The 14,023-nt window shown below is 41.1% G+C and overlaps 1 protein-coding gene across 9 annotated transcripts in view; it reads left to right on the top strand.

Annotated features, from left to right (window-relative positions):
• Nucleotides 1-14,023, top strand: part of erap1b (endoplasmic reticulum aminopeptidase 1b) — an 18,070-nt gene extending 4,047 nt beyond the window's left edge. For all 9 annotated transcript variants that reach the window (XM_053228986.1, XM_053228991.1, XM_053228988.1 and 6 more), the window contains exons 5-18: nucleotides 212-332; nucleotides 990-1,144; nucleotides 1,933-2,046; nucleotides 2,432-2,563; nucleotides 2,663-2,794; nucleotides 3,355-3,512; nucleotides 9,696-9,775; nucleotides 10,353-10,536; nucleotides 10,671-10,830; nucleotides 10,930-11,114; nucleotides 12,465-12,626; nucleotides 12,724-12,864; nucleotides 13,645-13,726; nucleotides 13,806-14,023. In XM_053228986.1, the coding sequence (XP_053084961.1) occupies nucleotides 212-332; nucleotides 990-1,144; nucleotides 1,933-2,046; nucleotides 2,432-2,563; nucleotides 2,663-2,794; nucleotides 3,355-3,512; nucleotides 9,696-9,775; nucleotides 10,353-10,536; nucleotides 10,671-10,830; nucleotides 10,930-11,114; nucleotides 12,465-12,626; nucleotides 12,724-12,864; nucleotides 13,645-13,726; nucleotides 13,806-13,991 (1,992 nt within the window). In that variant the 3' untranslated portion in view covers nucleotides 13,992-14,023. The remainder of the gene's footprint in view (nucleotides 1-211; nucleotides 333-989; nucleotides 1,145-1,932; nucleotides 2,047-2,431; nucleotides 2,564-2,662; nucleotides 2,795-3,354; nucleotides 3,513-9,695; nucleotides 9,776-10,352; nucleotides 10,537-10,670; nucleotides 10,831-10,929; nucleotides 11,115-12,464; nucleotides 12,627-12,723; nucleotides 12,865-13,644; nucleotides 13,727-13,805) is intronic.

Genomic DNA, 14,023 nt, shown 5'->3' with positions numbered 1-14,023 from the left:
ACCTTTTTTTGTGAGCATATTAACCTCATTTACTACATCGTGTGCACAAATTTACAAAATAAAATATCTCCAGGTCGCTGTGCTTTTTTGCACTGAGGTGAAAATAGAGATATTTACTACTTGAACTCAAATGTGCTAATTTATGTTTTTTTTTTAATGGTATTTATATTCAGAAGAGTTAATAATCTGAGACGCTGTGCTGTTGTGTCAGATCTCGGTGTACGCTGTACCTGAGAAGATAAAGCAGGCCGAGTTCGCGCTGGACGCTGCAGTGAAGCTGCTGGACTTCTACGATGATTACTTTGACATTCCCTACCCTCTGCCTAAACAAGGTGAACATCTGTACAGCTGTTTCGCACTGATCCACATTTCACACATCACACTGGGTTTACTGGTTTAGGAATCTGGTAGCAAATAATTAACTGGAGGCGACGTATTATGTATGAGTTACCTACAACATAATAAGTCATGGGCTCAAGTTGTACATTTTGTGGCCACAAAATAAATAAAATAAATTATTGACATATGGTACTTAGCTAATTAACTAACTAAAAGGCCATGCCTTATTAAAAAAAAACTCACACTTCCAGAAGAAGAAGGAAAAAAAAAAAAAACAAACAAACTTAAGCTCTTCTGTACGTATTTGATGTAAGGGGAGCTTTCTCCCTCTCCCTCTCTCTCATATATATATAATCTTTTACATTTTTTAACTGAACTATTCCCTCAGCTGCTTAGCTCTGTGAATTTCTCTTTTTCTTAATGAGCTTAATTATCTTAAAATCCAAAGCACAGCAGCTCATCTGAGAAACAAGGTAGAGAGAAATTTGTGGCTTGGACAAGTAGCTCAATAACAAACTGATCACTGTGGTGGAAAAATATAAAGCAACACCAACGACATACAGCCTCCAGCACGCTGTTTATCTGTCTATACTGATGTGTCACAGCAGGTTTCTCTTTATTTTCTGCTGTCTGTCGTTGGTTCCTCACAGATCTGGCTGCAATCCCGGACTTCCAGTCAGGTGCTATGGAGAACTGGGGTTTGACCACGTACAGGGAGTCGGCTCTGCTCTTTGACCCCCACAAGTCCTCGGCCTCCGACAAGCTGGGCATCACCATGATCATCGCACACGAGCTCGCTCATCAGGTCCCACGCTTTCTCTATGTTCCTCAGGCTTACAGATGTTCAGATGAGTAGCTTTTCATATACAGATGGGTAAAAAATTAAAGGACACCTGGTGGCTCCACTGACTGAGGGATTGTTTTCTGGTGTTCAGTGATGTTCTGGCGGCTCGCAGTGGCCCGACACCTTACTAACACACTTTACATTGGTTTGTCCTTTAATTTGTCACCTGTCTGTACAGTCTGTGTGTATATAAATCTAAAGAAGCTTCCAGTTTGTAACTGCAGAGTACTTTAGTAATAGATTTAGTAAAAGTTGAACAGAGTAAAACAATAATATAAAAGCTTACAGTTTATGACGCTTACGACGAATAGTGAATGCCCATGTATACATTTATTTCTGATTCAAAATTTGTTTTTGAATTAAAAGGTTTTTAATATAAAAATAAATTGTTTAAAAAAAAAAAAAAAAAAAAAAAAAAAAAAGTAGTTTCATGTAGAACTTTGGTGAAACAGCAAGGAGCTCGGTGTATTCGGGGAGTTTGAAGGAAAGTCTCCTGCGTTAAGCTCCTCGTACAGCTGGACGAGACGATGTCCAGAGTGTGAAAAGCTTCACCAGGAAAACTTAATCATTTAAAATATGAAGTAGTTGTGATTTAATTTGCTTCAGAATAATTCTGTATTATAGCTAGCATTAATGTCTTCAATATTATTCTAACATAGTAAACATGAAGACTTTCTGTAAGCAGATGTGTCCTATCTGTCTATAAGTATGAGAGATCCTTGAGCTGTGTTCTTGGTTCTCCTCCACAGTGGTTCGGTAATCTGGTCACGATGCAGTGGTGGAATGATCTCTGGCTGAACGAGGGCTTTGCTAAGTTCATGGAGTTTGTGTCTGTGAACATCACCAACCCCGAGCTGCAAGTGGTGAGTCTTTAAGTTCACAGCACTTAAATGAAATCTGAACCATGCCAAAAAGTGAACAGTAATGCTCAAAACGAACAGAACAGAACATAGAATTGAATCAGACTGAATAAACCATGGCACTTCCCTAACTCAAAAGGTGTTTATTAGAAATTACAAAGTACAGATTACACATGCTTTACATGTTCATGGTAAAGACCATAATCTCTTCATATGATGGCCTGCTGTTAGAGATTTCAGAATCTTCAACATGACGCAACGAACCGGTTTAAAAAAATATATACATGCAAAATATGGGAAATAGACTTAATCATAATTAAAAATAAATAACAAAAGTAATATGTTCATATGATTTAAGAAATGTGACAGTTCATGCTGTCTCCTGCAGGAGGACTATTTCCTTGAGAAGTGCTTCGAGGCGATGGAGGTAGACTGTTTAAGCTCCTCTCACCCCGTGTCCACCCCCGTGGAGAACCCGGCTCAGATACAGGAGATGTTCGATGACGTGTCTTACGACAAGGTTCGACAGCAGATTATTGCAGTATTGTGTTTTTAGTCCTGGGGTTGGAAGCGTGCGTATAAAGAGTGTGTGTGTGTGTGTGTGTGTGTGGTTTGTCAGGGTGCATGTATCCTGCACATGCTGAGGGAGTTCCTGAGCCCTGACGTATTTAAGGTGGGGATTGTTGCCTACCTGAAACGCTACAGCTACCAGAACACCGTCAACACACACCTGTGGGAGAGTCTGACCGCTGTGAGTACACACTGGTGTAACTGTATGAGAGCAGAAACAAACAACACACATCAGTACAGGATGTTCTTTAAAACGAAATGTTAAAAACAAAAAAATAAAATGGCTAAACTGCAGACAAAATAACTTACAAATTTAGACTGTTGTGTTGAAAAAGCCATGATGGCAGTGATTTTTAAAAGTAGCCGTCTTCCTATAGGATTACATGTAAAATGTGCCCTGGATGAGGATGGGGAAAAATCCCTAGTGGGAAAACAGCCTGTAATCTCGTTTTGTATACATTTTGTGAAATAACAGGGAAAGTCTGTATTAATATATATATAGATTCAAGTTAAAAGTGGAACCTAAATATCAGTGTAGCTTAGAGAGTTAAAGAATCTAATCCTTGGGAGGCGGGGCTTAGGCAGTGGAACAATAACAAATTGTGGTAAGAAAACAAATGACTCAAGGTTGTGCCATACTATTCCTTTAATAAAGCTCTGACATTTATAAGTACATGATAAAGTAGGTGATTGTTAGTTGTGTAATTTCAGATAGTAAATAAGTGTGTTTGGTTCTCACAGAAGCAGCACTCTGAAGACGAGGTGGACGTCAGGGCGATGATGGAGACGTGGACCCTGCAGGAAGGCTTCCCGCTCATCACGGTGGAGGTCAGAGGTCGTGAAGTGCGCCTGAGTCAGGAGCGATACCTGAAGGGCGAGGACTCGTCCCAAACCTCTGGGTGAATACAGCACTGAGATCACACAGTCCTCTAAACCTATCATTAATTTATTACCTAATCGTATTGTTTGGAACGTGTCAAAAATCTACCAGTTATATAATTCTCCATGCATGAGGCTGTAGCCGTGTAAAAGGTATCTCAGTAGCAAACACGATCCCATAATTCTCTTCACCAGCCAAGAGTTTACAGTGTCCTTCAGAATTATTGGCACCCTTCATCAAAATGAGCCCAACAAATAACACAAGCAATGAGCATAGATACATTGTATAGGTTTTTTTTCCTTTCTTTCTTCATAGCATTTTCTTTAGATAACATTTTCTTTTAATTATCAGCATTCTTTTTTTTTTTTTTTTTTGAATTAAAGTTTTTATTGCTTTTCTTTTTGGAAGGCTTCATAGGATGCAATTTCTACCATTGCACTGGCCCACTCTTTCAATTCTGGGGCTTTCACTGTCTTCCAGTGTCTCAAAATAATCCTACTTGCCGTTGTAATACATACCATAATAACAGAAAATACACGCTTTGAAACATTAGGTATTTGAGACTTGTCGCCTAATAAACACAATTTAGAGGTTAAAGATATTTCAGAGCCATACCAGCAACTTAAGACATCCATAACTTGTTTCCAAAATGGTTTAACAAGACTACATTCCCAAATACAATGTAAAAAGGTACCTTTTTCCAACTGGCATTTCCAACATAAATTGTCTTTCATCAGTTTCATCCTGTAAAGTCTTACCGGAGTGTGGTAATATCTATGAAGAATCTTATATTGAGTGAACTTCCCCTTTGCTTCATTTATATATTTACCACACCCCACCAAGATGCTGGACCATTTTTCTGGGTCAATTTCGTCCTTAAATTTCCCAACTCACTGCTTCTAAAAGAGTTTACTGTTTTATATAATTGTGAGGATTTACGAGATTCTTGTGTTTTTTTAAAGTATCTTAAGATAGGGTTGTCGACCACAGGGCCACCTTTAGACAGTATACAGTTACGTAACTGTAGAAACTTCCAAAAGTTTTCTTTTCCTACAAGATTATAACATTTAATTAAATTTTCATATGACCTTAACACCCCATCCTCATATAAGTCGTCAATGATGCTTATACCCTGCTGGTGCCAGTACTTCCAGTAAACCATCTTTTTACCAATCCGGATTGCTGGGTTAGACCATAATGAAGAATATTTCTGTAAATTATGAGATAATTTGAATATTTTGTGAATTCTAATCCAAGCATCTCTAGAATGAACAAGAACAGGGTTTGTAGTATTACAAGCAAACTGAGAAAATACTTCAATGGGGGTAAAGGGTGAACATATCTTATATTCAACATTCATCCAATCAGTTGTATCTTTTTCCTGATTCCAGTATTTAGCTATTTTTACCAAAGCAAATGACAAATGGTATAATCTACAATCAGGAAAACCCAGCCCTCCTTTCTCTTTAGGGGCAATTAACTTGTTTAGATTAATTCTTGCCCTTTTCCCATCCCACAAAAAGTGTTTCATTAGATTGTCGAATTCTTTAAAAAATGAATTTGGTATTTTCATCGGAAGCATCATTAGTACATAGTTGAGTTGGGGGGCTATTACCATTTTAATAATACTGATTTTTCCCCAGAGAGTAAGTTTGATTTTCTCCCACTTCTCCAGGTTAGTTTTAAACTTCTGTAGTAGTGGGTGTAAATTGAGTGCTGTTATTTCCTCCATGTTGCGGGACAGTTTTATACCCAAATATTTCATTCCCTTGGGGACCCATTTAAATTTAAACTTTTCTACCCATAACCGATACACATGAATTGGAAAGGGGGGTAGCTTCAGATTTATTCCAATTGACTGTATATCCTGACAATTTTGAGAAGGATTGAATAACATCCATTAGATGTGGTAAAGAGGTCAGAGGATCAGTTATGACTGCTAAAATGTCATCTGCGTATAGTAAGAGCTTATGTTCCTTATCTCCCGCTTTCACCCCCCTAATCCCGGAGTGTGCTTGAATAATAATTGCCAGTATTTCCAAAAAAATAATAAACAAGAGTGGGCTTAATGAACACCCCTGACGTGTTCCTCTGGAAAGGTTAAAAAAGGGGGATACAACTCCTTTGGTTATCACTGCTGCCTTTGGTTCTTTGTATAGAATTTGAACCCATGAAATAAAATTTTGCCCAAATCCAAAATATGACAAGGTTTCAAATAAAAATTGCCACTCCACCTTGTCAAAGGCTTTCTCTGCGTCGAGAGAAATAGCTGTTATTGGAGTATTTTTGGATTGGCACGTCCAAATTAAATGAAACAACAATCTTATATGGTCTGAAGAGGCTCTGTTGTTCATAAAGCCCACTTGGTTGGGATGAATAATATTTGGTAACACCTTTTGTAGGCGATTGGCTAAAAAATTTTGTCAAAATTTTCAAATCAACATTTAACAAACTGATAGGCCTAAAATTTGAGGGCTCTGTTAAATCTCTACCTTTCTTAGGAATTAAAGAAATGAGAGCCTCATTAAGTGTCGTGGGTGCCCGCCGCTTCCTAAACATTTCTTGATACACCTCGTTAAGTATTGGGGCTATGACATCTACAAATTCCTTATAGTACTCAACCGGCAGGCCGTCGGCGCCTGGTGATTTTCCCGTTTTCATTGATGAAATTACTTCTTTTATCTCACTTAATGATATGGGCGATTCCATCTCCTCCAACTGCTCAGGCTGCAATCTAGGAACTTCGATGTTTGACAGAAAATCTTTTATCTCATTTTGAACGAATTTAGTATGTGTTGTAGAAGTATACAATTTTTCATAATATTGCTGGAATGTTTTATTTATATCTTTGGCCGCAAAAATGTGTCTATCTCCCTGTTTAATTACTGGTATTGTGTTGGAGGTATTTTTTTCTCTCAATTGTCTAGCAAGTAATTTCCCTGTTTTTTCTCCCCTTCATAAAAGTTTGTTTTCAGTCTATACAGTGCATATTCCACCTTTTTATTATAAATCTCATGCAACTGATATTTTAACTTACAGAGCTCTTGATACTGATTGTCTGAAAACATATTGATCAATTGTAATTCCCTATTTTTAATTTCCTTTTCCAACTCTTTAATCCTATTTAAGTTTTCTCTTTTCTTTTTTGCAGCCTGAGCTATGAGTTTTCCTCTTATATACGCCTTAGAGGTCTCCCAGACTGTTGAAATGTCTTCTGTACTCCCTAAATTTATTTCTAAAAAGAATTTTAAATCCTCCTCTAAAGCATTCCGGAAGAGAGGATCTAACAGTAGTGCAGTATTCATTCTCCATCTTCCTCGTTTCTCCACATCACTGGTTACCTTCAGAAGTAATTCTACTGGTGCGTGGTCTGTAATAGATATCGTCTTTATGACACAATTAGCTACCTGAGCAGTCAAAGGGGTCGATACTAAAAAAAAAAAAAAAAATCGATCCTTGAATACATTTTATGACTGTAGGAGAAAAAAGTGTAGTCCCTATTCTTTGGATTGGATTGCCTCCATATATCTGTAAGGCCCAAATCACAACTCAACATATGCAATGCTTCTCTTCCCTTTGTCAACAAATGAGTCTGACGTGAACTTTTATCAAGGAGTGGATCCATTACTTCATTAAAATCTCCAGCTAGAATTATTTGACCCTCAGAATTTCCCAACATGTGATTAAGCTCGTGAAAGAAAGATGGGTCACTCTTGTTAGGTGCATATATATTGCACAACACCATTCGTGTACCTTCTACCCTGGCCTCAAGACACAAAATCCGGCCCTCGGAATCTTTACTTTGTTTTAACAGAACAAAACTTATATTCTTATGGATAAGAATTATCACTCCATTACGTTTACTGGAGTATAAACTATGAAAAACATGACCTATCCACCCCACTTTAAATTTTTTTGCCTCTTTGCCCTTCAAATGAGATTCCTGAATAAATACAATATCCGCTTGATTGTTTTTCAAGTACGTCAACACCTTTTTTGTTTTCACTGGATTTCCACACCCATTAATGTTCCATGAGATAAATTTAACGAGTCTCCCGGACATTGTTAACTGATAGTCTGTTCTCTTAAGTCTGTGCCCACCATTAACAGCTTATCCTGTATTAATAACCTCAAACACTTAAACCCCTGCATATGAACACTTGCCGTTACCCAAAACCTTCCTGATTTTGATCTTTGAAAACTTAATATTACAATCATTCTGAACTTTGAAACATGTGAACCAGAACAAATGCAAAAAATCAAAAGTAAAATAAAAAATAAAATAAGTCCGACTACTCCCCGTCCCTCTTTTACAGGCATCCAAACTTTCTCACCGTGGAGGAAGGGGAAGGAGGGAAAAAAGAAATAGAAAATAAATAAATAAATAAAAACAGAAAACCTTCGGCCCATAGGTTTATCGCAGCCCCTGTGCACGCTGTCTTACTGGCCGTTTCTGTCTAAGCCACTCGGGAGTTTTTCATTCAGTTTCTACATACCTACACCTGAATATAAATGTTTATAATAACGGGCCCACCTTAATTTACTATACATGCTTCTCAGTGACAATGTTCATTGATAAATCTTTCAGCTGCCTCCGCATTTGTGAAGCTCTCGTTCTTCCCGTTCCACTTGAAACGCAGAGTCGCTGGAAAGGTAAGTGAATATCTTACGTCGAGTTCCCGGAGTTTCCGTTTCGCCGAGGTGAATGTCTTCCTCAGAACAGCGAGTTCTTTCGACATATCTGGAAACAAGGAGAGGCGACAATCCTCCCAGACAATTCCCCGCTTCTCTTTCACCACGTTAATCACCTTATCTCTCGCGGACTGTCTTAAGAAGCGGATCAAAACCGGTCTCGGGGGCTGGTCAGGATTCGGCATGGGAGTCAATTGCCGATGCACTCTCAATCTCGAACTATCCGCGTATGTCTATATCGAGGCCCTCATTCAGGATTTTCTGAACGCAAGTTAGCAGAGTCCCATTAGTACCAAAAGTCTCTTTAAGGCCCACCAGCCTCACGTTATTTCGTCTGCTCTGGTTTTCAAGAGCTTGTACTCGGTTCCACAGCGCATCAACTTGTTTGTTTCTTGCACTACTGTCATTCACCAGTCGCTCCGAAGAATCTTCCAGATGAGCGATGAGCTCCTCTGCTTCCTCCAATCTCTCCTGAATAGCCGTCACTGTTGCTTTCAATTCTGCCGTGGTTTGTTTAATAGTTGAAACATCGGTCGCGACGGTCGACAGTGTAGACTTCATTTTAGTAATTTACACAAACAGTTTCTCGAAACTTTCGTTCGAATTTTTAGGGCTGCGGGGCGTATCTGAGGTATCGTCCTCAGTTTCGTGTGCTGGAGCTTTCCGTGAAGACTGGCGGCTTGAAGCTTTAAAATATTTTGATGTAGCCATATCTTTCTGTGTGCTTTCTCGGAATTCTGAATGCCCCAGTTTCTTAACAAACTGCGGTGAGCGTACAATCACCTAAATTCGTAGGATTGCCAGTAATTAGTGTAAATTAACTCTTGAGCGGCAAGGAGATCTCTAACTTGCGGCCATTTTGGTTGCTGCCCCCACGTGACTCAATTATCAGCATTCTTAAAAAGTAAAGTGGATAAATGCACTGAGTCTAACAAAGTGGAGACACTAGTAGAGCAGCTCAGTCCTCCAGAACATTTCAAGCTCCTTAATATTCTTACAGGTTGAAAAAATGTGCTGAGCAGACACGTCACTGCAGCTGTGGTAATAGTTTTAAATAATGTGTCATGTAATTAGCATGATATGGACATTTAAAATATGACATCTGTTTGATTTGTAGCTGGCATCAAAGGTGAGTTAGAGAGTTTTAACATTTCAGGAGCGTTAATTAATTATCTCCTCTGAGGAGAAACTCTGCTGTCTGTAGCACCCCAGACTCTAAACAGGAGTCAAAACGTGACATGGATCACCACCATCCAGCCAGTGAGGATAAGGAGGCATCACTGCTTACCTGTAAATTAAGAAAGCTCCACCTCATACAGGTTCCTCACTGGTTCTTTGGATCGTTTTGGTAGGGTTCTTCTAGAACTTCTGCGATGGGGGAAACAATGTGCGCTTTTGGGTGTGGCTTTGGAAGAAACCCCTTCAGCTCATATGTACACATCACTAACTACAGCCTCAGGCTTGTGGTGTCTCTACTCCTGTTTACTGAGTGCTTCTGTTTTGGAAACAGATTTCTGTGGCACGTTCCTCTGACGTACGTCACCAGCAGCTCGAGCACAGTGCATCGCTTCCTGCTGAAGACTAAGACAGGTGTGTATACACACACCCAAACATAAAACTGAACAGTAACGAGGTATCATTATACTGCATTAATTATTTCACCATATTACAGTGAAGCTACTGAGGGGGATGTGGATGAGAGTATATATAAAGTTAATTGCTGTATAAGGAATAAAACACTGTGTGTCTTACTGTTATAGAAAAACAGCACATACCAATTTGTTTTATATGTAGCCGATCATCCATCAAGTCATGTTTACAGTCCAACATTTCCTATTTTCATATAGCGCTGGAGGTATGAGGTTAATAAGGGCCATGACCTAAATAATCATAAATGTACAATACAAGTAATTCTCATGATATAAGTTCAGCATCTAGACTTATTCTGCTCTTTAAATTAACTGTTTATTTACAGATGTCACTGAGCCAAACAAGGTCACTTGAGAAACATTTAGTCATTTACACATGTAGCTTTGTGCAAAGCTAAACTTCACACACCAAACATCATTTGTCTGATTGACTACATTTGGGGTAAAAGAGGGGAAATTGTGTACATTTTTTAAAAGTTTATTCCTTTAATAATAAATCTCTGAAATCCTTTTGACAGATGTGCTGTACCTGCCCGAGGAAGTGGACTGGATCAAGTTTAACGTGGACATGAGCGGATATTACATTGTCCATTACGAGGGCTCGGGCTGGGACGACCTCATCACTTTGCTCAATCACAACCACACGGCTCTGAGCAGCAATGATCGGGCCAGCCTCATCAATAATGCCTTCCAGTTGGTCAGGTTAGCGGCCTGTCTGGTTATCTGTGTTCTGATTGGTCAATTGTTCTTAGACGCAATCTACACTATATGACTGGTATATACAGGTTATATGTACCATGTTACATTGTCGAGTAAACCTTCACTCTGTTGGACAGCGTGGGTAAGCTGCCACTGGACAAAGCCCTGGACCTGTCGCTATATCTGAGTCGGGAGACTGAGATCATGCCTGTGACGCAGGGCTTCAGTGAGCTCGTGCCACTTTACAAGTTGATGGAGAAGAGGGACACACTGGAGGTGCTGGAGAACCAGATGAAGGTTAGTCATGGATCATACATAATTCTGAAGGCATCAAGATACTTACTTGTGTCTATCTTGGAGATTTTTCATCTCAAATGTACGCTGGTTCTCACACAGAGCTACATCGTGCAACTGTTCCGCAAGCTCATTGATCAGCAGGTGTGGAGTGATGATGGATCGGTGTCTCAGAGAATGCTGCGCAGTTATCTGCTCCTGTTTGCGTGTGTGAGGGATCACCCGCCCTGCGTCTCGACCGCCAGCGAGCTCTTCAACAAGTGGAAGGAGTCTGATGGCAAAATGAGGTCAGAGGTCATCTAGATATATAGGTAGATGGGTGTAAATGCATAATCAGTCTCTCTATCTTGGTTATCTCAGCTGCATGACTAGTTCTTCAAAAAAGTCGACCAGTAATTCAAAAAAGTCAAAGTCAATTAGTTGTCTTTTCCATTGTTAATGCAAAAAACTGATTGCCTATGTAACTGAGGTGGTGAGAATCACTTGGATATCTCCTTGAGAATGTGAGCATGGAGATTGAGTCCTTCAACAAAGTGACAATCACGTATGACGGGTTTCCTGGAAACTTCTTGCCAAATTCCCCCCAGGTCTGCTGTTAACCAGTAGTAGTTTTCCCAAAACTGGGATACTACTTCTGGGTGCAAACACCATTCTCCTGTACATATGTAAGACCTCGACAGCACTACCCATTTAGAGATCACAATGCTGTGATCCCTAAATGGCCGGTGATTGGGGTGTGACACATGGCCATTTGGCTGTGTTGGTTCCTAGTTTCTGAGACCTGGCCCGTCTCTTCAGGGCTCCTCTGGCCCCAGGCCCAAAGAGCAACCCTGACACCAATGGTAGGTTTCACAGGACACTTGCGTGTGTCCAGCGCCACAGACTGGCAGAGAGCCACCCTGGCATCAGTCTCTCCTCGTCTCCACCACAGGGGAGTCGGTTGTTCCAATTCAAGTAGCGAAATGGCGAATTGCCCGAGTGTGCCAAGCATGTGCCAGTGTCGTAAGTGTGTCTGCTTTTGGTGCTAGTGCACACCTAGAAAGAGAGCTAGATCGTTTTCTTGGTTTCTTACTCTGCTTCTCAGTCGACTTTAGGCATGGATATTTAGGCTGATGCACTTGGGTCAGATTTGACACTGAACCAGAGCCTAAATCTCCCAGCCTTATTGGCACTGGCATCGCTGTACCCTCAGCAAAGGGGATGCCCAAACCAGAGTCTGCTTCTCTAAGACAGTCAGTGCTGCAGCAGACACATAGTTGGTGTTCCTCTTTGGCTTCCAGGAGCCTTAGTAGCATGCCTCTTTAGCCTCTCCGAACAGGATCTGGGTACAGTGGAAGCCTTGCGGAGTGCACAAGATGAGGAAACTGAGGAATGAACCCCAAGGGAGCAAAAGATTTGCCCACTTTGGAATCTTGAATACACTGAAACAGTTCCTTAAAGGGTTTTTGGATGTTTGGTGCTTTTAGCTTTCAGTAGGAGGTTCTACATTTTTTGTGAAACGGCTCTTTCACAGAACATTTCCCCCCAGAGGGACAAGCTCAAGGGTGCTTCAGGATATTAGTTCGTTTTTTTTTAAATAATTAGTGTGGCACCTTTACTTAATTGTACATTTGAGATGATTTTTCCTTTTGTTGCAGTCTTCCTAACGATGTGAGTCTGGCAGTATTTGCGGTCGGGGCTCGCACCGAGGAAGGATGGAACTTCCTGTTTGAGAAGTACCGTGAAACAATCTACACTTCTCTGAAGAGCCGGATCAAGTCGGCCCTCTCCATCACTCCTCTCGCTCACAAACTGAAATGGTGAGATTTTACAATTAGGAGATAAAAGTGTCACAGTACGTCCTAATCTTTAGCATTATGTCCAAAACTCACATGTATTTAATAATAATCTCTTTAGGATGATGGAGCAGAGTTTGGAGGGATCGGTGATGAAGACACAGGACCTGCCGTATGTCGTGGTGGCCATCAGTAGGAACCCTAAAGGTTATAAACACACCTGGGACTTCCTGAGGGCAAACTGGGACTCGCTGGTGAAGAAGTGAGTAGAACATATTGCAGCTCTTTAAACATCGAAAGAGCTGTTTAATTTCGGAGCGTGGCTGTGAGGATTTGTGTTCATTCGGCCCCAAGAGCATTAGTGAGGTCAGGCGCTGATGTTGGTGAGGAGGTCTGGGGTGCAGTCGGTGTTCCAGTTCATCCCAAAGGTGTTCAGTGGGGTTGAGGTCAGGGCTCTGTGCAGGACACTCAAGTTCTTCTACTTCTACCTTGACAAACCATGATTTCATGGAACTCGCTTTGTGCACAGGGGCATCGTCATGCTGGAACAGGTTTGGGCCTCTTGGTTCCAGTGAAGGGACATTGTAATGCTGCAGCAGTCTGGGGAAGAATCACAAATGGATGTGATGGTCAGGTCTCCACATACTTTTGGCCGTATAATGTGCAGCATTGAGTATTTCAGAAACTACTCATCTGCTGCTCTAGCGACACAACAGCCTCTAGAGTTTACACAGAATGGTGGGAAAAACACCTTGTGTGGGGAGGATCTGCAGGCTGAAAGACCTTGTTGAGGAGATCTCGCTCTCTCTCCAACAAGGCATTTCCACCCACTGTGGGTTTTTTTTTTTTTTTTGGGTTTCCACACCGCTCTGTGTAAACTCTAGAGACTGTTGTGTGTGAAAACAGGGAAGTGGTAGCTCAGTGGTTAAGCTGTTGGACTCCTGAGCAGAAGGTTGAGGGTTCGAATCCCAGCACTGCCAGCGTATTTGTAGTGCTCATTTTATACAAGGTAAAATATGGCATAATCTTTTTAATCTTTTAGGTTCGACCTCGGGTCCCACTCCATAGCGCACATGGTGACAGGCGTGACCAGCCAGTACTCCACCAGAGAGAAGCTGGAGGAGGTATGTGTGTGAGCGTGTATCCCAGTACTGCTATGTTAGGTGCTACATGAGCTCACCTCGGGACTCTCTGCTCCATCAGATTCGCAGCTTCTTCGGTTCTCTGAGTGCCGAGACGGGCGCTGAGCTGAGGTGCATCCAGCAGGCGCTGGAGAATGTGGAGGAGAACATCCGATGGATGGACAAGAACCTGCCCCTGCTGCAGGCCTGGCTGGATAAGAACCATCTGGAGCCACAGAAGCGCTATGACTTGCACACTGACCTGTGAAGATCCAAAATCAGCCAGTGCCTCGTCACCTG

Source organism: Pangasianodon hypophthalmus, chromosome 24 (assembly GCF_027358585.1).
Source record: "Pangasianodon hypophthalmus isolate fPanHyp1 chromosome 24, fPanHyp1.pri, whole genome shotgun sequence".
Lineage (NCBI taxonomy): Eukaryota > Metazoa > Chordata > Actinopteri > Siluriformes > Pangasiidae > Pangasianodon > Pangasianodon hypophthalmus.
Note: the sequence above shows the minus strand (reverse complement) of the source record. Positions and strands in the feature narration are given on the sequence as shown.